The 26,518-nt window shown below is 39.5% G+C and overlaps 3 protein-coding genes across 5 annotated transcripts in view; all 3 read left to right on the forward strand.

Moving 5' to 3' along the window:
* The first annotated feature begins 578 nt into the window (after positions 1–578).
* Positions 579–3,594, forward strand: LOC117370211 (E3 ubiquitin-protein ligase RNF126-like). Its single transcript, XM_033965599.2, has 9 exons — positions 579–708; positions 1,510–1,568; positions 1,798–1,858; positions 2,068–2,303; positions 2,483–2,551; positions 2,618–2,687; positions 2,779–2,872; positions 3,086–3,201; positions 3,386–3,594. Exons 1-9 carry the CDS (start codon positions 625–627, stop codon positions 3,572–3,574), a joined length of 978 nt encoding a protein of 325 aa, XP_033821490.1. The 5' UTR covers positions 579–624; the 3' UTR covers positions 3,575–3,594.
* A 1,137-nt stretch (positions 3,595–4,731) lies between these two features.
* On the forward strand, positions 4,732–12,727 carry bsg (basigin). Of its 3 annotated transcripts, XM_033965573.2 has the most exons (9): positions 4,934–5,112; positions 7,754–8,104; positions 8,690–8,858; positions 9,698–9,786; positions 10,021–10,157; positions 10,302–10,578; positions 11,864–11,888; positions 11,964–12,035; positions 12,342–12,727. In XM_033965573.2, the coding sequence occupies exons 1-8, from the start codon at positions 5,034–5,036 to the stop codon at positions 12,022–12,024; spliced, it is 1,188 nt and encodes a 395-aa protein (XP_033821464.1). In that variant the 5' UTR covers positions 4,934–5,033; the 3' UTR covers positions 12,025–12,035; positions 12,342–12,727. The 3 variants fall into 3 exon arrangements, with proteins under 3 accessions (XP_033821463.1, XP_055077351.1, XP_033821464.1); XM_033965572.2 differs by lacking the exon at positions 7,754–8,104 and having other exon boundaries at positions 4,732–5,112; XM_055221376.1 differs by lacking the exon at positions 7,754–8,104 and having other exon boundaries at positions 4,918–5,112; positions 11,876–11,888.
* A 1,237-nt stretch (positions 12,728–13,964) lies between these two features.
* hcn2b (hyperpolarization activated cyclic nucleotide-gated potassium channel 2b) overlaps positions 13,965–26,518 on the forward strand; it is a 43,785-nt gene continuing 31,231 nt past the window's right edge. The window contains exons 1-3 of the mRNA XM_033965571.2: positions 13,965–14,626; positions 15,144–15,567; positions 21,113–21,274. Coding sequence (XP_033821462.2) covers positions 13,965–14,626; positions 15,144–15,567; positions 21,113–21,274 — 1,248 coding nt within the window. The remainder of the gene's footprint in view (positions 14,627–15,143; positions 15,568–21,112; positions 21,275–26,518) is intronic.

Here is a 26,518-nt window from a genome sequence, read left to right on the forward strand (position 1 = left end):
CTGTACTGCAGGAGAACCTGCTGCCTGCTTGTCTCCATGGAGATGTAATTCACTTGAATGGAATGTTCGACAGAAAGGCAACCAGATGACACCACCAAGTCCAGTTACAGGTCACATCTGTGGAGAGGTGATAACGCTCACAGTAGATGCATCATCTTTTTTCTTTTTTTTTTCTTTGCAATGAACACATTTACTTTGAACACTAATAAGTTTACCGTATAAAAAAAATAGGGAAGGCAATAACATCTTTATGGAAACAAGCAGCAGAGGCAAATCACCTTCAGCGAACAATGACGGAGTGAATGGTACATGGTTTTATTACCAACAACACGGACATAGCATAGGAGGCCAATCTTTATGTTTGTAGAAAAACAGACTTTGGGTTTCGCCTACACAATAGCGCCACTGTGTGGCCGAACTCTTTAACTCAATATGCTACAAATTTAAATATTCTAAATTTTAGTAAAATTTAAGGCTATTGAAACTAAATTAGGTAATTTTTAAATGAATGTATACATTGTACAGTAGGTGTACGTAAAAATATGATTGCGTGATTAATCACATGATTGCACGCCTACTTTGTCCTTCTCGGGTGCCGTAGTCGACTCGCCGCTCTCTCTCTGGATGATAAAGATGGCAGAAGCTCCTCCATGGCCCAGCCGGTTTTTCTGTCACAGATGCTCCGCGGAGATCAGTCCTCGGCTTCCCGTGAGTTACACTGACACCGCTGTGCTGATGAATAACTGTAGGTCGTATTGCTATTGCCAAATTAGTAGAAATATCAGTTGTTGAGAGGTCAGCCGATTTGTCTGCTAACAGCAGTAGCATCATACTGCAATGCTAATGCTAGCCCTATGAAAGATTGTTATCTTTAAATAATTCAATACGCAAGATGAATCTATTTTGTAAAAGTTGTGTATGATGCGTCGGTATTTACAGTATGTATTAATTTGGAAAAAATATTACATTTTTTGTTTGAACATCTTATGAGTTTCTGTCATTATTTATTCCAAATGACGTTGAATAGCCAAATTGAATTCGTCATCGCAGCAGCATCACATGTAACTGTTAGCTATAGGTTGAAATTCTTAACGTTAACAAAAAAATAAAAAAGCAAAAAATGGCCAAGTAGTGTTTCCAATTTATAATATAAATAAATAACAATATATGTTATTCATAGAACCCCCATATTAGATTTTGCTTTGTTTTGTAAATACGATGTACAGAGAACTACCCTGTGGGATTGTTGTCAGTGACCAGAAGGGTCTGTCAAATAGATAATGCAACAATGCCAGAGAAGCTCTTGGTTTCTTCTCCGTTTGAACATTAGCATTTAACAATAGGACAATAACGCTAATACGCAGCTTAGTGTTCTTTTAATTATCATTATATGTGTACTGGATCAGAGAATATGCAACTTTGTCATCAATATGTCTCACAACGCTATTAAAAGTGTAATGTTATGTTCACTTTTACTTGCATAATTTCTTGGGTTGGTTATTATTACAGGATTATACATGTCCAAGATGTGACTCCGGTTTTATTGAGGAGCTTCTTGAGGAGAGAAGGTCAGTGACTAAAGACAAGTCAGTCTTTGTTTGAACAGGTTCTATAGAGTTGTCATATGTGTTGTGCATGAATCCCAAATATGAAGGTACTTTTTGTCATGGTGATTATAGGTAACTTTTAGAATAGTTTGACAATTGTGTTATAATGTTTAATATGCATAAAAAATATACACATATAAAGACACACCCCATGTCTACACATAATGTCAAATATTTGTCCTTTGTTTAGTGCTGACAATGGCTCCATATCTACCATCTCCAGCGGGCCCCAGAACCAGCAACCATTTGAGGTTTCTAACTCATTATTTACTCAAATATCATTGTCCTCCTGTCCCTTTGTGTAAATGCACAAAAGGCATGTTGGGGTCATTACTTCTACTTGTATCACTTGTATCACAAATCATATTAACTGTTCATCTGCCACAATGTTTTTCTTTTTTAATTGGTTGCTCATTAACACAAATATTGTTTCTACTTTGTGTCCTATTTGTCTTTTCAGAATCCAGAGCAGCACTTGTTTACATTCTCTTCTGGTAATGGCCAGTTTGCCCTGGGTGTCTTTGGTAACAGTTTTGACTTGGGAGCAGGGCTGGGAACTGAAGACAACCAAGATGCTGAAAATCGCAGAGAAAGGGAAACAGCAGCACGGCACAGATATGGTGCTAGACAACAGAGACGTCGGCACAGTTCGATGCGACCACCAGGGTGGCAAGAGGATGTCCCCACACTAGAGGGGTGAGGGATTACTAAGCAATATCTGTAGTATTGCAAGTGAGAGTTCAACAGAGTTTCTAGCTACTACAGCACAGTATATAAAACTTGTTTAAAAAGTTTGTTTTGTTCTCACTTCAGAGATACAGAGCTTGCTGTGACATTTTTCTATGAATTAATTGTGTTATTATTTGATTATACAGAATTATCCAGCAATTGGTCAATGGAATAATTGCACCTACTGCTATGCCAAATTTAGGTGTGGGGCCATGGTAAGTAGTGGAAGTATCAGAATTAAAATATTAAGCATGTTATAACAATTTCACGAATATTTTTAGGGGTGTTCTTCACTCAAATCCTATGGATTATGCCTGGGGAGCTAATGGTTTGGATGCAATTATAACACAGGTGCACACTATTAACATTCTGGATTCCATTTGCATGTATTGGATTAAATATATCTGCCCAACTTAACTTGAATTTTATTTTTCCTTAAAAGTTATTAAATCAATTTGAAAACACAGGGCCACCACCAGCAGATAGAGATAAAATAAAAAGTCTTCCTACAGTTCAAATTACACACGAGCATGTTGGTAAGTATAACTGATTATATTCACTGCTATGACTAAAATGGAAAAGTGATATTTTACTTTAAATTATAAGTACTTAACCAAAGTTCATAGTAGTATACCTTTGCTCTTTAGCATGTTTCTTGGTGATTTAAGAACAGCAGAGGTTTAACTTGTCAAATACCACTGTTTTCTATTGCTATTAACAGGATCTACTGTGTGTTCTGTGTCTCACAGCCTCAGGATTAGAATGTCCAGTATGTAAAGAAGATTATGGTGTGGGAGAAAATGTGAGGCAGCTCCCTTGCAATCACATGTTCCACAATGACTGCATAGTACCCTGGCTGGAACAGGTACCTATTAATTTTGACATGTTTTTATGGTAATTGGAAGGGCTGGAAAAATCGTCATGTTAACAAATTTCCAATTTTTTTCCCACTCATTAAGTTAAAATTAATTGAAGCTTTGTTTATTGGAGGCACGCTGAGCGGTTAGCATTCAACAACACTAAAATGTTTTCTTTGCTTTTGTCCACAGCATGATACATGCCCAGTGTGTAGGAAAAGCCTAAGTGGGCAGAATACGGCCACAAACCCTCCAGAATTATCAGGGATGAACTTTAACTCCTCCTCTTCTTCAGACTCCTCTTCATCATCATCTTCATCATCCTCTACCCCACAGTCCTCAAGTTCAACCAGTAATGACAGCTCCACTGATAACTCTTAATAAAGACACTGGCACTTTCACACTGGCTGCATGTAGCTCAAAGACAACAGTTTCTCAGAGCTGTCATCTCCAGCCTCTCCAGGATTTGGGTATGACCGTGGCACGGTCTCATGCCAAGCACCCAAATCTGATTCATGGGGCTGTCGCAATAATACATGAGGTCCATGTATTTTATCCTGCCCTGTTTCTCATCGTCAAGAGTTGAACAGAGGAAGGGTGGATGTGAAGGAATAGAAAAACTTCACTGAGGTGTGATGTCAGCAGTACAGGAAGCAAAACAATGTGGTCCAAAGGTAAAGGACTTCAAACAGCACGTGGTATTTTTTTATTTTTGGATTTGTATATTTTCAATTCAACAATGAATCAACAGTTCATTATAGCTAACACACAAAATCTGCAGGGCTCACAAGTAGCACATAAATCTTTTTTTAAAAGTGCTCTTGTGTTTTCCCTTCTTGCATCTTTGCTCTGTCAACCAAATAATTGAATGATAAAATGATTTTTATAACCAATTTGTAGCATACAGCTGGTTTGCTAGATTGCACTTATACTGATATATCAAATTGCAGTAATTTCTGTCTTACTTTTATGTGGAAATTGAATGTGAACATTTTAATTTTAATATTTTTCTTTAATATTATATTGAGCAATTTCCCCAGAAACTTATTATGGAAAATAAGTGTTTTAATTTAAGAGGGTGAAAAATAAAAAATAAAAAAATATATATTTTGCAGTATCATGTACAAATTTATGAGATATTAAATTGAATTGAGTGCCACTGGTCAGTGTTTGGTCATGTGTTTTCTTAGTTATAAAAACACATGCATAATGCATGCATAATTTATTAAAATCAAAAATATTCATTCAGATTCTTATATGCTTTTTCAACAATAACATGACTGGATAACATCAATGAAGTCATTAAGTGCATGCATTATGTTTCAAACCCTCAAAGCCCTGATTGTGTAAAACTCAAACCGGACGTTTGTTTTCATAGTATATCAATAAACTAATAAATGTGGGTTCCTTTCATTGTTTGGTCTTCTCGGGGTGTATTTCCTTCATATTGTTACTTTAATGTTCTTTTGAGTCATTGTTCAAAGGCCTGTGGTCTTATAGGGGGATTGTTATACAGTCAAGCTGAAAGACAAATAGGCATCTGAGGGCTGTATACTAAACAATGTGTACAGCATAAGTCATGCTGGCTTTGGCATTTGTAGTATGCTTTACCTTTTTTATCGTATTATATACGTCCTACGTAAACAAGTGATGGCAAAATTTCTTCATCCGTGGCCACGCCCACACAGCTGCGTCACGCGTACGTGCTGATCTAGGCTTGTGGCGTGCGTGAGGTGCAGCTAGAGGACAATCTCCCCCGTCAGCGGTCGAAGAGCGAACGAAGAAACGAGGTCCAAGGTTTTTCGTTAGCGGTGTTTTTTTTCGCCAGTTTTTGTCGTTGATGAAGTCGGCAACCATGAAGTTACTTCTGGCGCTCAGTGCCGTACTGTTAGGCTCTTGGAGAGTCAGTGCCTCGACAGGTAAGAGTGTCAGCCATATTGGTTACAGAAACAGACTTTGCTCTGACCACCCAGAGCGTTATTCGTATTGTTTTGAGGATAATATTGACAGGTTTCGGCACACTGTAAAACTGTTTTTCAACAGTTAAAAACTACCAGTTGTGGGGTTCGCCACGTTTATTATTTATTACCTTTAGAAGATGATATAATCCACACATATCAAGCGACATAACGCAATGCTAAACTGTCTGTGTAGTGGCCCTAAACCGGTTGTGTCTAGGCTAGTCAAACGCTCAAGAACCAAACCGACTGGGTTAAACGGCGGTCTGCTAACCCCGTTTGTGCTAATACTATAAAGGACTTTGTCCAGTTATTCCAAATTCAACTGTTAATAAATAAAATGTTTGGCTCTCCCATTAGCATCATATGATCATGCACAGTAATTTGTGACATGATGTGGCCTCTCACTTCTGGTATGTTTCGGGTTTTACTCGTATAACATCAAGGGCTTAGTGTCGTTTCACACTTTAAACGTCGTACTTCACAGTCCAGAGGCAGAATGTGCAGACAAGCCAAGATGGCGATTGTATTTTCACCGAAAACAGTCCATGTTTTCACGAAGACCATTGAAGACACGGACCCAGAAACCCATGGACCGTGGCTTAACGCGTTTGGTAATAGATTTGTTCATTCTGTGGCTTTAAATAAACTGTACCGTGCATTTCTGTAACATATAGCGTCAATAATTTTCTGTAAGCGGCGTCGAAATGGTTTAGTTGACCTCCCCATCTTGTTGCTGTAGACCGGTCACTACAATAGAAACGACCCCCCACCTTTATCCACAGAAATAGACTCCAGTCTCAACTATGACCAACTACTTGTCTCCATAGGCTGAACTTGCATTATATATGAACAACCGACTTTAAATTGGTCTGCGCTGATTTTGGCTGAGGTATTGTGATGTAGGCTGAAGAAGTAAAAGTATTGTTTAAATGGAGGCAGGTTTGTTTGTAGTAAATCGGTTTACCTTAAATCAATATCTACAGTGTTTCTCAAACTGACTGTGTTAAATGAAGGTAAAGGTACGCCAACTCTTTCAAGTAGTACTGGGGTAGCTCTTCGTTATGTGGATTTGCCTAATTTAGAGTTCAGTTTATCTACTTTTTTGTTGTCCTTTGGATGATCTCTTGATTCCACTTTTAGAACTGAATTAGACCTGGAATAGACTTGGTTTAGATCTGGTGGTTCTCAGTAAGCCAAACTTTTCTTTGGTTCTATTTGGTGTCAAAAGTTTGAGATCCACTAGGTTAGTACACAAAAGATCATAAGTAAAAGAACACAATTATTAAAAAATCGGTTGGTTTCATTCAGTAAAAATGGCATCATATTTGTGCTAACTTATGTCATTTGCTAAAAGTATATAACATGTATGATAAGACATCCAGTGGGTGCTAATATAGCCAAGGGTCTAAAGAGGCTATAGAAGGACAGATCAGCCCGTACTTTAGTGAGACTAAAAGTGCGTTTGAGTCACACTGATAGAAGTGCACGTACTAAAGTGGCTTAATCACACCAGTGAAATGATAAATGACCTTCTGTAATATCTCATTTATGTGAATAAATTAGACTTTACAATTTAGACAACAGCTGTTTGAGACTGAAGACATTACAGTTCCTTTACACAATTATTGTTACACCAGATTTTCCACTCCAGTATTTCAACATGCTACGTCAGTGTTGAATTGCCCAGATCTGTTTTTTTTAAAATATGGAATTCTTGCAAACGTGTGAATTGAAATGATAACGGCACCAGTTCCCTAAAGATTGAGCAAGGTTTGTTCTTTCACAAATCACAATCAATTGTGTACCCTCAGCACACAAATGGTCCATTTGCCTTTTATAGAAATATTTCTAATAAAATATTTACTAAAGACACTAAGGAATTCATTGTGTTGAGTGGTAATAGCAGTAAACAGAGTATTACAGCTGGCCCACGCGAGCTGGCTAAATTTAATATTGAACTTTGCAACAGCATGTGGAATGAAGGTGACCTTTGACTGTGGCATTGACTGAAACTTTAGCCTAAAAACCACCAGCAAAACTGATCAACATTTCAGCTGTTTATATAGAGCAGTACAAAGTACAGTTTGTTAACCCTGTATATGTCATCATTGCCCAAATGTATGTCATGATTCTCTATGAAGAAATGTCAGAATAATGGAGTTTTAGCTCCTAGTTAAACCCAGCTCACAGTATGTCTTTAATTCATGGTGTGAGTATGTTATTTTTCTATAGGGCCCACCCTATAACATAAGATCCACCTTCCGAGAAGTGAAAACAAAGTCCAGGGAAACATGGGTTTACAAAAGTCATGGCTTGCTTTGATCCTTTCTGGACTCGTGTTCATATTTCTGTATGCTTGCTTTGTTCATTAATGCACATTTCAAACAATTTAGCATGCTTACTTTCAATATTGTTTTTATTTGTACCTTTTTTCATCCCTTGCTTTTGTGCTTTTAATTTCTGCTCATTTGTGATTTATTAATGTTTTTTTCTTTTTCCATTTGCTTCCATTCTTCTGTCTTTTGTCACCATTCACCAACATTAAAATCATCAAATCATTTTTGCTTTCATTTGGCCCGTCTGTAAACCTAATCTAAAGCCGGCTTCATTAAGTCGCCCCTGTCCCAGCTCAGATTCACTGAGACTGATGCAGAGTTGCACTGTGAGGTGGTGGGTGATCCCATTCCAGAGGTACAGTGGTGGTTTATAGAGGGGGAGGAGCACAACGAGACCTATACCCAACTGTATGACGGGGCATGGGAGGAGCGCGTACACATTAACGCCACATACATAACCCACGCCACTAGCACCCTTCACCTCACTAGCCTCACCCTGAATGATTCGGGGATGTACGAGTGTCGCGCATCCAACGACCCGGACCGCAACGAGCTGCAGAAGAGGCCCAGAATCAAGTGGATCCGCTCACAGGCTAACGTTATTGTTTTTCAAAGTGAGTGGCAGTGGACACGTCAGGGCTGACTGGAAAACACCAGATGCCCCAAGCGTCCTGCTCTCCACTATCCCGTAAACTCCACCATGAAGCTGCCCTCTTACCCTCAGAGCTCCTGTAGTAGATCGACGGCCTGGTGAAAAGTGCTCAGGCTGTTCCTTACCCTGTCTTACCCAACTAATCCCAAATCTGACACCTTTATCAGGAAATAGTTGGAATAGATTTTTGTCAAGGTAATACTGGCCACAGGTTTGGAAATTTGCTCAAAGTTGGCAAAAGTATTATATATAATCCACATCCAATTTGCTGGTGCTTGTAAAGCAGTCTAATACTCGCCACGGAAGGTTGCATCAATCTGTGCACCTCCCTGTCTTGTGGTCCAGTGTTATGTTGAGAAACGTGTCCAGTTTGACTAGAAGAAAAGTCTTGTTAAGACTTCTGCATGTGTTCATTGTATTCTTCCCTTAAAGTAATCCAGGTCCATACAAATTTCCCCCGTACAATTCTTGTTCACCCCTGCAGATCTCTCCTGTGTTAACGCCTGCTCTTCTGCGTGTTAACTTTTTATTTCCTTTTCTTCAAAAGGGCCAAGCATCATAGCCAACCCTGTTGAGGTGGTGAACAAGACCTCCGCTGTGCTGACCTGTAACCTGACCGGCACAGCCAAGCCCATCAAAGGCTCCCACTGGACTCTGGATGGGAAAGTTATTGAAGACTCCAAATCCGACAGCAACACCCCGTATACAAGTCTTCAGTGAGTAGCACATTCATGCCTAATATCATTTCTGCTTTGACTGGTGGATCTGGTGCCACCAGTTGAAGAGTTATTATTATTTAATTGATTTTTATAATTGTATTAATTTCTGTGGGAATTTAACTAATTGATTAATAATTTCATGTAAATACTGTATATAAAGGTCGACCTCAAGAAGGTATGTACTGTACCAAATTATGCTCTCTGATGTTATGGTTGAGTATAGTACGATTGCCTTTTTTTATGCAATTTTATGATGACACATTTGTTAGAATCTGGTTGTAAATATACATTTTTAGATCATGGCTCCCAGTATGGGACCCTCCTTCTCTCCTGACGTCTCCAGTCCTCTTCCTGTTGGCTAGCCCCTCTTTGTACCCCCCTGCATAGCTCCATTAGCCGCGGAGCTGTGGGCTTGATTAGCGGGAGCTGGAGCGTGTAGACGTGCAGCTTTGCCGGTAGTCCTGGCAGCGGGATAAGTGCCGCCGGCACACTGCTCACATGGACTGACCTTAATTCCCCATTAGAGCTGCACTGTACGACACGACAAACAAAAACAGGGTTTTGATTATATGGGGAAGCTCCAAAACATGAATGGACTGCTTATTCTCACTTTGTTGTGGATTGAATCTTTTTTAAATATATTATTTTATTGCCAGATTTAATCATAAATGTCATTATTAGAACATGTGTATATGACAATTCGGATTCGCCTGTTATGTATGGACCTCATGTTCCCATAGACTTGAGCAGATACAAATTGGAAAATGTGCATCTTTGCTACTATCATATAAACGATTAGTCCAAATTTGAAGAAATGAATTCTGTCTTTTATCTAGATTAGACAAGATCACATACCACAAAGGAGGAAAGTATGAGTGCGTCTTTGATATGGAACAGCCTGTTCAGAAGACCATTGAAGTCAAAAGTAAGTTTATTATTTTGACATCATTCAGTAGTATGAGTAAAGTCATTGTTTGCCAACACAATAGCAGATGAAAGATGAGATTTGGAACTGCTTTCCCTGTAACTATTGCCGGATACATTTCGCTCATAGCAATAGTGTGAACACGAATAGGCAGTCAACCTGAATACTGAGTTCTTTCATCTGTATGTGGATGGTAGATGTGTATTTTCATGTTTTAACATTTCCATATTTTAGCTGAGCCACACGTCTCTGCTTATAAACACTCGGAGCATGGCAATGAGAACGACAAAGCTGTGCTGACCTGTGTGAGCCACAGCTACCCTCTGCCCACCACCTGGACCTGGTTCAAAGAGCAGGACGGAGTCCCAGAGGTACCCCTCCTGTTATCATCCATTTGTAATTCCTAAGTAAATAAACTGTACTCATTAGTTAGAATACTTTTTTACCCACGTGTCCAAGTCTACAGAAGCTCACTTAAATGAAGGTGTTGATCTGAATGTTCTCTGTATCTCCAGCCTATTGTTAATGGCACCAGTGACAAGTATGAGATCAAGAGCAGTCCTGACAAGACCCTGCTGACCATCAACAGCTTGAGCATGGAGACAGATGTGGGTGACTACATCTGCACTGGCTCCAATGACCTCGGCGATAGCCAGGACCGCATACACCTGCGCGTGCGCAGCCGCCTGGCTGCGCTCTGGCCTTTCCTCGGCATCGTGGCAGAGGTCATCATCCTGGTCACCATCATCTTCATCTATGAGAAGAGGAGAAAGCCTGATGAGATCAATGACGGTACATATCCTCAGAGCCACTGACTGTTTGTGTAATACTTAATGGGCACTATACATATAATTTACTACACATACAATGACATTAGTTAACATTACAGTATTATAAATGACAATGGTGTTTAAAGGATTGTGTTTTTACAGCAAGCAAAACCCATTCTGTATTTTGCATTCAGCTTTGAAGGATTCTGAACATTTGTTATTCATTATGTTATTACGCATTATATTAGCACAAATACCACAGTACCAGTTTGTTCTGAGCTGTTAAAATATAGCCCCACTGGTCGAAGCTGCTGAGGTGATGCATTGCCTATTGGAGTATGAAGCTGCATGGACTCTGTATCGATTCTTAGTCACGTGCTTTTATTATCTTTTCCCTTTTTGATTTCAACCAGTCAGGAGCTAGCAGAAGCATCTACCTGTGCAAATGATCTGTGATAGGAACGTTTTATTTTTTATTATTTACTTTTTTACTTCTCTGTTTGCTGCTGATATTGCATTTTGGTAAGTGGAAAAAACTGCATGTCAGACTGAAGTGGTTGAGCTGAAATGACGGCGTGGAACAGCTATGGGAGTCTGAACTGCTTTCATAGTCACCACTTCTTCTTGGACGACTGTGATAAAAGATCTGGTCGCTCTTTCACTGGCCCTGCATTGTGACTTCTCTCCCCTCTGCCGCTAACAACCCAGCCACAAGCCAATGAAAGAGTCTCTCACTCAAACTAGTGTACTGGTTCAAATGCTCCTACATAGGTTAATATGGCAGGCTTCAGATTTCTGTCCTGCATGCCTTCTGCATCGTGTACATTATGCATGAGAAGTGATGGGGCTCAGTATTATCAAGGCCAATTTTTTTTCAGATTTTCCATTCACTGCTCAGTTCTGGAAATCCAGCTAAATCTGTACTTGACTCTACCTTGTGGTGGACACACTCACATTTTGTACATGAAGGTGGACACTGCCTAAATCTGACCACTGCAGTGTTCTTAGCTCTCATTTGCATTTGCTTGTATTGCATGAGCCTTTTTTAATGCTGAAGGGAAATCATGTTTAGGATGTGAAATTTAGCTACTTTTCATATAGGACATTGACATTAGGAGCAGATGGGCATGCTTCAGTTCATGTGATCTGACCATAACTTTTACTTGTGGTGCAGAGGATGTCATGTTATAACATTGCTGCTGTCATCTCTGGGGGAGGGCTGGGGCATGTCTCAAGAGTTCTTCTTTTCACTACACAGTAACATGCACATTTTTATTAACTGTTTTTGTTTTATTTTCACTGTTCAGATGATGACTCAGGCGCTGCTCCTTTGTAAGTACATATCTACTATAATCACATTTAGTTTTATAGTTTGCCTTTGCTAACTCAAGTTGAATGTGTTTTTAGGAAGAGCAACTCTAATGCCAACCATAAGGACAAAGGTGTCAGGCAAAGAAACTCCAACTAAAACCTTTAGAGGTTTGTATAAGAAATTATTTTTCTGATTGTTTGTTCATCTGTCATTTGTAAAGGATGATGGGCTTATATGAAGTGCTCCTTTTAGAATAATAAAACAAAACTTGGACTAGATAAGTGATTTTTCACAGCTTGGTGAATATTGATATCAACAAATGTATTACTTGGAAAAATTGCTAGCTAGACTATACAGTCTCCAACATAGGCCATGTGCTGAGGTTTAAAGACTCCACCATTTTGATGTATTTACCGCTCTGTAAATTAGAAAAAGTGTCTCTATTGAAAATCATTCATTGCTTCTTTTCACAGATGATGGAAGAATGACTCAAAGAATCGTCTGTTGTGTGGCACAATAATGTGCACCTTGCAAATCTAAATAACTTTCTGTGCTTGGGTGTTGATGTTTTAAGAGATTTTAAAATTCTTATTTGCTTTGTTTTCCTCTCTAATCTCCTCCACATTGTGCAGCCAGAGGCCATAGTGAGTTTTTTCTTTTGAATGCCAAAGGGGCAAACATTGCATGAGTTTTACTGCTGTTCTTGCAAATGTGTGTTTGTTGTAAAGCCAATAAACTCCACAAGGGGGTGCTTAAAATGTCCTGTCTGCTCTGATGCTCCAGCACTGCCCACTGTCACATATGAGAATGACTGAGTCCACTGCCATTTTTGTCACAGGTGGTGAGCGTGCATTTGAAACACTTTTTGTCCTTAGAACACTTCCACCACCATCAGATTTTTATACTTGGCCTTAACACTCAACATTTCTTTTAAGTTTTTATTTTGTTACTGCTATTTAAGCTTAATATTGAATGCAGAAATGGCTGAAAATGTATTGTCTGTATTCTGCCATAATTTAAGGTATGCAAGATTTTTGTCTTGTCATCTTTTCGTTTTAAGTTTTAAATCCATTTGACACTTTCATTTTTATTTTTTTTTTTCTGAAGGACCAAGAGCAAAAGAGTACAATCTTTTGCCTTTGAACGCTATTATATTACGCACTGTTGTTTAGACTACAGCTATAACCTAATGGACTGAGACAAATACATTTGTGTGTGACTGTTAAAAACTAATTGTTGTTCCTTCACTGTTTAGATGACTCAGAAAGCCATAAGTTACACTTAACCTGAGTAGTTTTGTGATTGAATGTTACCATACTATAGAGTTATACAAATACTAAATGAAAGGAACAGAGAACAGTTGTGTCACTATTAGGAACATGGGAAATGACTATCTGTACATGCTCAAACTGAATAAAGGTTATGGAGATATTTTTTGTGTTTTGTTTTCTCATTAAACAAGGAATGGGGCAAATCCTGGGTTACATATGTGAAATAGACAATACTAGGGTTATGAATGAGTAACAACTGGCAGTTAGTTCAGCATAGTAGAGAAAACAAAAGTGCTGTCATTCTTTCGCCACTAGATGGCAAACTTTTATCAAATGGGAAATGGAGATCTATTGCCTCGCCAGGACAGTCTGTGGGACCGTATTTTTATTTTATTTTTTTCTCCAGAGAGGAGTCGGGTGGCCGCTAGAGAGCACTGTGCAACCAGATTACAGGCTGAGTTTGAGAGCGTGGACTTGACGCTACTTTGACCCCATCACGTTGGTTTACCCCACCCCGTTCTTTATAAGTTTGGTCCTTTTCCTCATTGCAGGTTAGGCCCACTATAACTGTAAAATATTAAGTGTATTTAATAGCCTATTCGAATTGATATCTACCTGTGGCATGTGATTGTGAATGGACAGCAGAAGCTGCTGATGCTTTGAACTTCTGGCTCTTGGAGGCGTCGCTGGCGCCGACGCCCAAGTCCACGCGGGAGTGGCTGTCAGCGTGCACGTGCGATGGATGAGTCTGAGGACGGTGAGGAGGAGCTCTCAGTCTCCGGTGTGACCATTGGTGTGACCGGACATGAGGAGGATGGCTACGAGATGAAGAGAGGGCTGACGCCGGGAGGCGGAGCCGCGTCTATTGCGCGCACAAACTCCAACAACAATGAGCTGTGGCTTCTGCGAGACGAGTCCAGTGGCTCCGTGAGCAGTGGCCACTGGCAGTATGTCCCCACGGAGCACACAGTGTCAGGGGCGTTAGCAGAAGGGGCCACCGGAATGATATGCAGCAAAAACGGAGACTGTAGAAGGGAACCCACCAGTTCAGGCAGCCTCTCCTCTCTCATCTCCAGGCAGGAGACGGGCGCAGAGGCTGAAGACGCCAAGGGTGAACGCACAGGCATGGATGGCGCTGTCACCTCAGCGGGGCCCCTCGGCCAGGGGCCCGGGTCCGAGGTCAAGACCAGCGCAACAGACAAGAAGGACTCCCGAGTGTCCTTCTCCACCATCTCGGTTGGGAAAGGGCACTTGTCTGGCCAGTCCAGGAACTCCGTCACTTTCTCTAAAGCGGAGGAGATTGTGGCGGACGACGAGGACTCAAGAAACAACCAGACCTACATGCAGCGCCAGTTCAGCTCTATGCTCCAGCCGGGAGTTAACAAGTTCTCCCTGCGCATGTTTGGCAGCCAAAAGGCGGTAGAGAAGGAGCAAGAGCGAGTCAAGTCCGCGGGAAACTGGATCATACACCCGTATAGTGACTTTAGGTGAGTCGAAGAAACATTTTGTTTGCTCAACAAAACACAAAAAAGTTAATCGATAGACTAGACATCTTACTTGACGACATTTTGGAAAGAAGAAAGAAATGAGATAAAATGATAAAAGCGACTAAGAGGATATGGATTTCAGCACCATGGCCAGCTCTTTCTATCTTCGATACAGGCAGATATGATAAAAATGATGCCAGTAACAAGTGAATGAACTGTCCTATATAACTGAGCCACAGAACACACAAACACATAACATGGAGCTTCTGTGCAACACTCACTTCACTTGGCAGCTCGAAAAAATTGTCCCAACTAAAACATAATAAATAGCCCAAAGAGATTGCACTTACTTAATTTAGCCCATTTTTGGTTTAGGAATAATTTTATTTTTTTATTGATTTTGCCATATGTTATAGGCTAAGGGCTTAAGTGAGTTGAAGTACAATAGGCTACTTAGTTTACTTTTTGCAATATGTAAATTCCACCCTGCCCCATGTCTCTTCCTTCTGCCCCATAGGTTCTACTGGGACTTCTCCATGCTCATGTTTATGGTGGGCAACCTCATCATCATCCCCGTGGGCATCACCTTCTTCAAGGAGGAGACGACCACACCTTGGATCATCTTCAATGTTGTCTCGGACACCTTCTTCCTAATAGACCTGGTCCTGAACTTCAGGACGGGGATCGTGTTTGAAGAGAACACTGAGATCATCCTGGACCCCAACAAGATCAAGCAGAAGTACCTGAAGAGCTGGTTTGTGGTGGACTTTGTCTCCTCCATCCCAGTGGATTATATCTTCCTCATCGTGGAGAGGGGTATGGATTCAGAGATGTACAAAACGGCCCGTGCGCTCAGAATTGTGCGATTCACCAAAATCTTGAGTCTGCTGCGTCTGCTCCGACTCTCCAGACTGATCCGCTACATTCACCAATGGGAGGAGGTACGCCGCATGTACACACACACACAGAGGCACTTATGGGCTTTATGTTAAATACGGGTATCATCTGTGGTTTAATTTTATTATGGATGGGAGATTATTAGAAAAGGGATCATATTATATTGCTACTATTGTTTTATAAATATGCTTAATTAGACTATCTAGTATATTGTCTATAGTTCAAAATATTAAAAATGACAACAAAAAGTGGTGAATAAAAATAAATGGATTAGAAATGTCTAGTCTAATCGTTCAATAAAGTAATAAAGTGATATTTCTGTACTTTTGTGGTTAATTCTTTGGCCCATTCATGTTTTGTGCTGATGCACTGTTATAGGTATAAGTGTATTAAGTGCACTATATAAGTTTTTGTCAATATCGCCAACCCCTTGTTTGGGATTTAAATAAAAATCTGGGCCTATCACTATTCTGTTATTTAGACTGCCTCTGGATCTGGACTAGTCCAGGTTGTCCAAGGGCACATATTCTTTGTTTAGACCTGAGTAGCCCTACTCCTGGACTATGTCAGCTTTTCCCGGAGGCACACCGCAAACAAAAATCCAGTAGGCTCAAATAGATCCATAAACTAGGTTCTTTATTCTGGCACAGGCATCATTCAAACTGATTTGACACAATCTCCCAATTTTACATCTCCAGAGTGGGCTCTATATACTAGTAGTACACGTCACATTCTCTTAATGATTAGCTTAGAATATACAGACATGTACATGTTATCTGGGTTCAATGAAGACACAGTGTGCAAAATATATATTCTTATCTGATCTTTCTTGGGAAACTTGCATGTGTTAGTACAAAATGCATAGCATAACACTTCCACATCCATGTATGTTCCGAGTACATCATGACATATCCCTGCCACACTGGCACCCACAAAAACATACAGGTCAAAGTATAATATATCATTTATATTAATCTCACAACTACACAAATCTGACTTGTCATTTCACCTGTTTGCATCAGCTATGTGTGTCCATGAAGATATATTGAATGTCTTACTATTGAGAATATTCAAGAAAAAGCAATAACATCTATATGGGGACAAGCACTTGAGTTGTGTATCCTTACTAGAAAAGTTACATATAGAGCACCTTTAAGGACAAGATTATGTTTGTCTCTAAGAGTCCCTGAGCCTGGTAACGGCTGATTGAATATGGATGTGTAGAGTCTCATGAGGAATGCTGCGCACACTTGGACCTTGAAGAAGTGAATGGAAATGAAAGGCAGGGAAAGCCCTTCTTTGAGTTGAGTGAAATTAGCGAACAGCAGGAGGTACACAACATGATGTCACTCCCACTGTAAACGTACTCATTATTTCTCAAACCATTTTTTTCTTTCATTTGGTCTCAGGCTGTTTAAATCCTTTATAGTGCCCAGGTTTTGTTCAGACATAGATGGCATTTAGTCCTGGTTTAGCCCTGGTCTTAGTCTTAGTTCGGGGTTAGCTTATCTCATTGTTGTGATTAAGTTCTAGTTTAGACCTGGTTTAGATCTGTGTTGAACTAGAGTATCTCTTTTTAATAATACCATAAATTATTCAGAAAAGTATCCCACTGCCAGTCTCTAAGAATTTAGTAGTTTGTAATTACTTTAAAAATCACTTACACATAAGCTCACATAATAACCCACATTCACAACAAATTAATTCTAAAAATTCAATAGGAGCAGTCAGACACACAAGCGGGGATTTTAATTTTCACCATTGTCATAGCAGAAGTGTCTTGGGAGGCTTCATCTGTCTGATTTCCATCAAACAGAGCAGTCAGTAAAGTCTCTTTGGCTCAGGTCTAAACTCTCCCGGGGTTGTCACACACTTTTATTATCCAGTGGCATTATATATTAGGCTGTTTTAGTTACATATTTGTTAGATACAGACAAATCCTTTACCTAAAACACAGTCCAAGTGCCTGTAGCCAACAGTGTTTTACATGACTCTATCTACCATCTCATAACATATTGTATAGTCTTCCTGAGATCATACATCTTTAATTGTGCCCTTTTCCAAATGTGTGCTGTATTTGCTGTCAGTGCTCATGTGAACTCCCCCAGACCCTCATTACACATGCAGAGGACTGGATGCTTTACTGCTTTGACTATAGCCCTGCTCCTCTGGCTCTTTGCTTTGACTATAGCCTCTGCTCATCTGGCTCTTTGCTTTGACTATAGCCTCTGCTCCTGTGGCTCACCGCTTTGACCATAGCTCTCATCCTCTGTCTCTCTCTGTCCAAACAAACACCGGGCTAGTTCAGCTCAGCTCAGACTGCCTTGGTCCAGAAAAGTGCTGCTCTTATCTCCGTTCTCCGTACAGTGGCTTCATTTGAGAGAGGCTCGGGAGAGAAAATCTGACAACTTCAATCAGAATCAATAAAAGGGCAAGACTTCCGGACAGTGAAATACACAGTGATTGCCTGAGAGAGGAAATCTGGAGAGACAGGATAATATACACCAGTGGTGCTGGCAAGTTTAGTGTTATTTAAATATTACATTCTAAAAGTATATATACATTAAGTTTATATAAATGTTGCAGAGTGGTAAAGGATTATTTTAAAATCAAATGCATCTAGGTTTAGGGATGATGGTTTTAATAAATAGTAGTAGAGGTTCAAATACTCACTTATACACATTATTAAATTGCTTTTTGAATTCTATATTATCTAGTTTAAATGATCATTCTAAATGTGTTGGTCAAAGTAGTAGTGATATTACATCATCACATTTTTACGTGTATAGTTGTACAAAAGGAAATATATAGTAATTGAAATAAATGAATAAACAAAAAAAAGCTCTTTTTTGTTTATTCTATAAGTCTGGTCATTTTCTCGTTGTAGGCTATTATTGCCATTAAATAGTAAGTATTTTGTATAGCCTTTTCTAATTAATATCTAACTGCAGCATGTGCTAAAGCTCTTACCTCTCATTTCCTCATGCAGATGCTCAGGTGAGAGGTTGCATCTATAGTTACAACACAGTGCAGATCCCAAAGTGTTGGGACAATGCTTTGAACTGGACACTTCTCCCACCTTACCTTTCACAGAGTGTGATCTGGAAGTAAGGGAATAGTGGTGGATGGAGGGGCCGTAAACTGCCACATTTCCACCATCGTGCCCCAGGGCAGCTGTGGCTACAGAAATAGTTTATCACCTAATGTAGAGAGTGAATGAATTTTGTATGATCAAGAGTCTGGAAGTGGAAGTGCTGTATAAGATTCATTTATAATATGTATTAGGGCGGTGTAATTAATCAAATTTTAATTGAGATCGAAATTCCGTCATTTCTAATGGTCAATGATATGCTTGGGTCTTTTTAACTTAGAGGCCCACATCCAATCATCTGTTGATAGTATTTTACCTCCTGAGTATACAATAAAGCTCTGTCCTACTCCTTGTCTTACACATAATCCATGTTCACACTTGAGATTTGTTAAAGCTATTATTTAAACACACATAATCCCCACCCAGAGAGTTGACTGTAGACTGTAGTAGCGCTCATTTGGTCCAGATTGTGGTGACAGTGACACATGGCCAGGTGCAGCTGTACAGTCAGGGGAGCATTGGTCCAGCAGCCTCATTAATCATAATGGGACCAGAGAGTCCTAATCACAGGCCACGGCCCCACACTGCACCCCTTGGTGCTACGCCCAAATTAGCATCCCATTCACAAAAGTACAAGACAGAGCATGTGTACAAATAACAGTGGGATAAATAATGGGTTGATTTCAATGTGACAAAATACACTTTGGTCCAGAAGAACATAAATGAAAAAAGAGAGAGCACAAATGAAAGTTTGCCATCTGGATGTGTGACATGCTGGTAGAAAGGGTTAACTGGCTGTTGACCCAAAGAAGCTGACACGTAACTGGTGGTACACTATATTACTCAATCAATGATAAGGAAATCTAGACTAGCAATTAAGATAGTACAAATGAATGGATTGGCATAGGGGTTCAATGGTATATGACATAAACATCACTCATTAATTGTTATCCAGTCCCAAAGTTGTTGTGAAAATATCTTCTCAAACAGACTAACAGTGCTCACAGCAATAGCAAAGGTTGTAGTACTCATATTGCTCAGTTACACTGTATAAGCAGGCTGTAGGAGGCAGGTGCTGCTCTTTTGCTTCTGAATATATTCTCCAGTAGTTCTTTCCACCCGCACATAGAATTATTTTAAGATTACACATCTAATTGACTTACATTTTACTATTAAATCAAGTAAACAAAACAAAAATCAGCAACAACTACAATACTATGGGCATTAATAAACATAATGCATACACAGCTGTTACATTTTGGCCTGTTTCCCTTTAGATTAGGTGTGTCGTGTCTTGTGGCCCGTGCCTTGCCCTTGATTTAGTGATGCACACACTATACACATAAATGGAGTTACACAGATGCAAATTCAGCCACATGAACTTTAGCATATGAGGTGGGGTCAGGTTAGGTCCAAAAAAGCTGCTCAATAGAGTGCATATGTACCACAGATTGAGCTGCATATGGTCTTTTATTGTTATTGCAGAATCCACAAAAAAGCTAAAAGTATAGATACGGATTTCTTATATTTAGTGTAGTCAGTAAATATAATTTATCAAAATACAGCAGCAGTACAGAATCTGCTGTCATTTGCTTTACTTATTCATACTGGACAATTTTTCACCTGCATTTCTGCCGCTCTACAACTCACCACAGTGTTTTTGACTGCCCAACACCAGCCTAAATGGTTTGCTTGGATAACAGACTGACCTTCTTTAGAGGGAGCGAAACGTTGTACTAATACAAGTGAACAAAGAGTGAGGCAGAGTGCAGGAGTCTTCTTAAAAACATTTGCAGCTATGTGCCTCTCCTTGAACGCACCTGTCGCTCAGTCAGGTGTGCAGACAGAAACCTGCTTGGATAATAGACAAAATACATGGCAACACACAAACATTTAGTCCTGTTACTGAAAACAAAATACTTAGTAGATGTATTGTTTATAGGCTAGGTTTGTGACACAGTGATGCTTCGTTTGGTGATACAGTATAGATATTGCTCTATTAATATATTGCCATGAAACTCTTTTTGTATATTTCACTGAAGTATGTTAGTAGCACTACACTTCTAGCTGTTTATTTTTGGAAATGGATCTTGTTTATAATATGTAGTAGCACAGTTCACATATTCACTGTTTTGATTATTAAAATAACCCAGTTTTATAAGCAGAATGTGCAGGCAGTGGAATAAGAAATAAGTACTGTCTGCTATGAGCAATATAGGAGTTATTTCACTTGGGTCATCACATATCTACTTTGTTGCTTGTGTAGAACTGTGAGTAACCCTGAAATTCTCTGCTACAATAGACTTTTGTCCTAGTCTTAGTTTATGCTGCAATTTATTTAACCGCTTTAGTAGTTAGAAATATCAACTAGTTAAACAATATTTAAACTTTTGAAATGACTTCATTGGCCATGTTTCACTTCACTATTCAAACTCCTTTTCATCTCTTTAAATACAAGTCCTTATACCTAATGTCTGGTCCCTGTCTTTCTCTGTCAGATCTTCCACATGACCTATGACCTGGCCAGTGCTGTTATGCGGATCATTAACCTGATTGGCATGATGCTGCTGCTCTGCCACTGGGATGGCTGTCTGCAGTTCCTGGTGCCCATGCTCCAGGACTTCCCCTCTGACTGCTGGGTGTCCCTCAACAAAATGGTGGTAAGAAAATCAAATCTATTTTTAAAATCTAAGCACAATATGCCAGCGTAATTTAGGGGGAAAATGACATGATTCCTATCGATTAAATGTTACTTTACTGTGTAATGGACCCAACAACTCTGGTCTACATAATTTTGTGATGAAATGTGAAACCCAGCAACAGTGGAGTTTCAACAGAACTTTACACATTTCAGAACATGTTCATAGAGCCCTAAACTATAGAGTGAGAAAGTTTTGCAGAGAGCATTTTAACCTACATAACTGCTGCATTTGCAATTTGAGAGTTATTTCATTTGATTGTAATTTCATTTTGGTTGCCGTTCATTGTCTAGCTGTAGAACACACACACGCACACACACGTCTACACTAGCATCATGTGGTCCCAGAGGTACGTGGCTACTGGCAGATGGGAGTTAGGTAAAACAGCAATCACACAACCTCAATTAAACCCTCTGTAGTCAGACTCAGGAGACATAGGCAAACATGAGCACAAGTTACAGATGAAATTAGGGGGTTTGTGTGATTTATTTCCTCGTCCTCCTCCTTCTCCTCCTCCTCCTCCTCCTCCTCTCGCTTTCTGGCCCCAGGTATCTGCTGCTGCCCATCTGCTCAACATTACAAAAGAAACGTCCTAATTATTTCTGTCATAATGAAGGAGTGTGTTGTGAAATAATACAAACCAATTATTTTTCCAATCAAGAAATTTCAATGATTAACCTCTTGAACTTTCTAAATTGTTCCATTTTACCTGAAACATCTGATTAAGATTACAAAATTACAGTTATGTGTAAAGCAACATTTCTAGTGCTGCTTGAGAATCCAATCCATCTGAAACACAAAGACCACTTTTAATTGCTGACATTTTAAAGGTCCACTACGTGACTTTTCTAGTGGGGGGCCAACACCTGCTTGTTTCTAAGGAGATGTTATTGCGTTGGCTGCATTTTTTCACAGTACGGAATTTCACATATCTACACTTGAAACCAGAAGTTCACACATACACATTTTTTTCTCACTGTCTGACATAAAATCAGACTAAACCTATCCTGTTTTAGGTCTATTAGGATTACCAAAATGATTTCTATTTGCTAAATGCCAGAATAATGAGATAATAAAATGAGATAATAATCAGAAACTTCCAAAAACATGGCATCATCATCTGTGTTTTCCCAAATTGATAAATGCATAGTAAACTTCTGACTTTGAAGAGAGTAATGAAAAACTGTCTAAAAAAATCCTCCTCTCATTATTCTGGCATTTAGCAAATAGAAATCATTTTGGTAATCCTAAAAGTTTAATCAGATTTCTTGTCACACAGTAAGGGAAAAAAGCACATGTGTCAATTTACAGATGTTTTACTGTGAACAATGATATCTTTTCACAGATCTGACCTGTAACTTGCTTGCATCCATAGATATATATACATTTAATATGATGCTGTGGTACCCAGGCAAAGCAGTAACTTCTCCATCTTCAACAAGCAAGTAGCTCCACCTGTAGAAACGTTTAAGTAATTAAGTAATTGGTGGTTTATTTGTGACCTGCGATCTTTTATTTCGTGCCTCAAATTGAACGATGGGTAGTTATGAAATAGTCTTATAAAGGGAAATTTGAATAATAGATTTCTATACTAGTTAAATTAAGGCTGACTAAATTTAACTAACCTCTTGTGTATACATTTGCTATCGTAAAGATTCTAACAGGTCCCTAAATTTAGACAGAAACCCCCGTCAACTATGATTCCATCTTATTCCCCATTTTTCCATTCGTCGACCTCTCAGGCAGCCTTAGCGTGCATTGTGCTCTCTTTATCTCCTCTTCAAAGCTACATTATGTTGACGTTTTTATCTATAACTTTAATTATATCTGCAGGCTATAGATGCAGAAACAACATACAGCTCTATATTGTCTTGTCATCCATGAATTACTCCTGTCACTTCCTGCCCCCTTTCTGTATTTTTCCTGTTTTATGGATGAGATGTATGCATGAGGAGGGTTCCATAGTAAATACAATAAACGTAAATCATTATAACAATACTGGATACTGCAATATGTTTTTTAATGATGAATTATGATGGTTATTGTCATCTGTATAGCAATTAGAGCCTACAAAATGTGTTGGGACCAAAATTTAGTCTGACCTTCAACTCAGACTTGGTTTATCCTGGGTTTAGTTGAAGTCCTTAAACCAAGTTTCAGTTTAGTCCTGGTCCTAGTCCCAGCTATATAGAAACACAGGTAGTATTTAAAGCCAAAAAATAGACTAAACTTACAGCACGTTTTTCTTACATTTTGGCTTGATCAGGCTTGCATCTCCACAAACCTTTACTTCCAGCCACTGCCATAAAGTTATGCAGAGTTGCTTTAATTCTACTACAGTACAACAGTTATGCCTCTCCTCTGTTGTTGCTCCTGTTTGTCCTGGTTGAGTACAGTAGTAGTGAAAGTCGGGAAAGCTTTGACTGTGTGTCAGGTGAGTCCTCCACACTCTGCTCTGGCCCAGTGCCCAGACCGGACGTTTACTGGACTTTGCCTCACTGTTTTAAAAGTGGAACATGATAACCTCCAGCGGACAGCATACACTCTTTCCTCCTCTTGAAGCTTCACTCATTTGCACTTAAAATCCTGTATACGTGTTTGAGTATGTGAGAGTGACTATTGATATGTTTAAAAATAGATGTCCTTCATTGCTATTGTGGCTGTGTTATCCTGCTATGAGAGGTTGGTTATGTGTTGGGATCCTTGTTCAAGGTACAATTTCAATGCAAAAATAGACCAAAATCATCAGTGGCAGAGAAGCTACAATAACATAAGAGAGCCTTTATTCAATAGGGATTGTCAGTGTTGAAATGCAAAGTACTAGAACAGTAGAAGATGAATGACATGCAGTCAGAATCAAGATAAACAACTCTTTAAAGTAGACCTTAAATCAAACAGAGTAGAATATATATATATAAAACTGTGATACTGTTACTTTTATGGAGTGATATGCACAATTTGCCATCATGCAACTACAAGTATATATTGTGCTATTCACCTTATCCAAGAAGTTGTTGTGGGCACCACCATCGTCATTCAGGTTGTATTATTTTGCATGGGGCTGCCGATCTTAGCACCAAATAAGTTCTACACGGACTAGAAATACGTTTTAATGCCTCTATTCAACCTTAAAGTGCTTTACTGAATAAGAAGGACATTACAATCACAATATAAACAAATCAAAATATAAATAATCATCAGAAATTTTACATTAAAAGAGAAGAGTGCACATTAAAAACCTTTCAGTCACACGCACAACATAAACATTACATAAACATTGTCAAAGTAGAGGCCTGTGTCAGCTCTTCAGAAAGATTGTTCCAGGTTTTATCTGCATAAAACTGAAATGCTGATTCCTCATGTTTACTCCTGACTCTGGGCACCAGCGAGAGGCCAGTCCCTGAAGTCCCCAGAGTGTGAAATGATTCTTATAGCACTAACATGTCAGAGATGTACTTTGGTGCTAGGCCATTTAGAGACAAAAGTGGGAAGGGCAGAAAAGATCATTATAGGCAAGTTATTATTATTATTTTTTTTTTTCAAATGCTGATTACCTACATTTCAAAAGACTTGCAAAACATCTATTTATTATTCACAGCATAACAATCCATAGAGATGGTATGGTCCATGTCTGCAATGTAAGTGCCACTCTTTTAGCGACAGGTGGTTCAGTCTCTCCACCTGATTAACTCAGATCACTGCTGCTTTCTCACTCTCAATATCACTGTGTCATTTCTTATTTAATAATTAGACTACTAGAGGCAAAACGATCCATATGTTCCATACCTGTGAACTGTAGTTGCATGTGTGCAGTAGACCCGCGCTGAAAGTTAATAGGGATCCTCTCCATTCATTCAATTCAATTAGCCACAGCAGTGATGCAAGGGGCAGGTGGAGCTGTCAGTGTAGCAGTAATGGATAGAAGAGGCGCGTGAACAGGAGACAGATGTGAGGGTTTGACAGTACTCAGGCCTGGCTCTGTACTCATTCACTAATATGCAGGGGTGGAAGTAACAGCAGTAGCTCTACTTTATGTTTGAAGGCACATTTTTACCTTTGGCTATACTATGTTGGCCATAGTAGGGACAATATTACCTTATGGTTATAGAGACAGCACGCTACAAGCATAAGTGAAGTTTGGTAGTAGTAGATGTAAGAGTAATGTTATAGGGCAATCAGTTATGTTCTGCTAATAGATACGTGTGAATAGTGTTTATAATCTGAGTCTGAATACATTTTTAGTTATTTACAAATGTGTTGTATAAAGGCTTCATTAAAGCTTTTCTTTTATAGACATTTGCTGTTTATTTAGAAAAACTCAACTATTGGTCCCTTGCTTTACTTCCCTAACCCTACGAGACATGACGATAATGCATTCTACTTTAGTAAAAACAACCAATTCATTCATATACGTACTGCTGCTGCTGTTACTTTTTATATCTTTGTATTCATTTGGAGGTGGGTCCACGTGCTGTAGCTATATGATAAACTTGGTGGCTTAGCCTGGATAATGGTGCAGCCTTACTGGGGCAAGTTTCCCCTCTGAAACCAACCCCATTTGGAGAAGAAAAGTTGATGTGTCACATTTAGCCATGATGCACTGCTACTAACTCTACTGTGGTATTTTAGTGAAGCTGGTATCATTTTTCAAAGCCTTACAAGAGCATGAACCTGTTTGAAACTTTGTGTAAAATGGCCTACAGACTGGTGAAATACGTACAAACAAAAGAGGTGTGGGATTTCCAGAGCTAGACTGTCTGCCCTGCTTCTGGTGCAGTTTAGACACTGCCCAGTACATGCTCAGGATGAGCATGCATGACCTTCATCTGGTTTGTTTGTAGACTTTATTGTGCCTCAGGGCGACCTGTCACTCAAGACCAGAGGACTACCACAGTACACCGCCCAAAGACCCATCTCTGGACCCATCTCTTAGCATTATCTAACTGTATATATATATATAGTGTGTGTGGAAAAGAGGGGATGCGGGTGGTTTCATCCCCTCTTTTTCCATGCTCGAGGCCTCTACCAGAGGCCTGGGAACATGAGGGAGTAGTAGTAGTCTTCGTAGTATCTTTCCTCTTCCTAGAACTGGACGGAGGTGTCTGATGTTTTTTTCTTGGGATCTGCTGTAGCCACTTCCGGTTTAGGGGTCACTGCCCTGAGTGGTCCGATGACCACGGGCACCACTGATACCTTCACCTTCCA

This window comes from Periophthalmus magnuspinnatus, chromosome 4 (genome assembly GCF_009829125.3).
Source record: "Periophthalmus magnuspinnatus isolate fPerMag1 chromosome 4, fPerMag1.2.pri, whole genome shotgun sequence".
NCBI lineage: Eukaryota > Metazoa > Chordata > Actinopteri > Gobiiformes > Gobiidae > Periophthalmus > Periophthalmus magnuspinnatus.

Coding starts and splice junctions, on each gene's coding strand:
- bsg (XM_033965573.2), top strand. CDS start 5,034: ATGAAGTCGGCAACCATGAAGTTACTTCTGGCGCTCAGTGCCGTACTG. Junction 10,158..10,301: donor AGCAGGACGGAGTCCCAGAG/GTACCCCTCCTG, acceptor CTGTATCTCCAG/CCTATTGTTAATGGCACCAG. Junction 11,889..11,963: donor GACTCAGGCGCTGCTCCTTT/GTAAGTACATAT, acceptor ATGTGTTTTTAG/GAAGAGCAACTCTAATGCCA.
- LOC117370211 (XM_033965599.2), top strand. CDS start 625: ATGATAAAGATGGCAGAAGCTCCTCCATGGCCCAGCCGGTTTTTCTGT. Junction 1,859..2,067: donor AGAACCAGCAACCATTTGAG/GTTTCTAACTCA, acceptor TTGTCTTTTCAG/AATCCAGAGCAGCACTTGTT. Junction 2,873..3,085: donor AATTACACACGAGCATGTTG/GTAAGTATAACT, acceptor TGTGTCTCACAG/CCTCAGGATTAGAATGTCCA.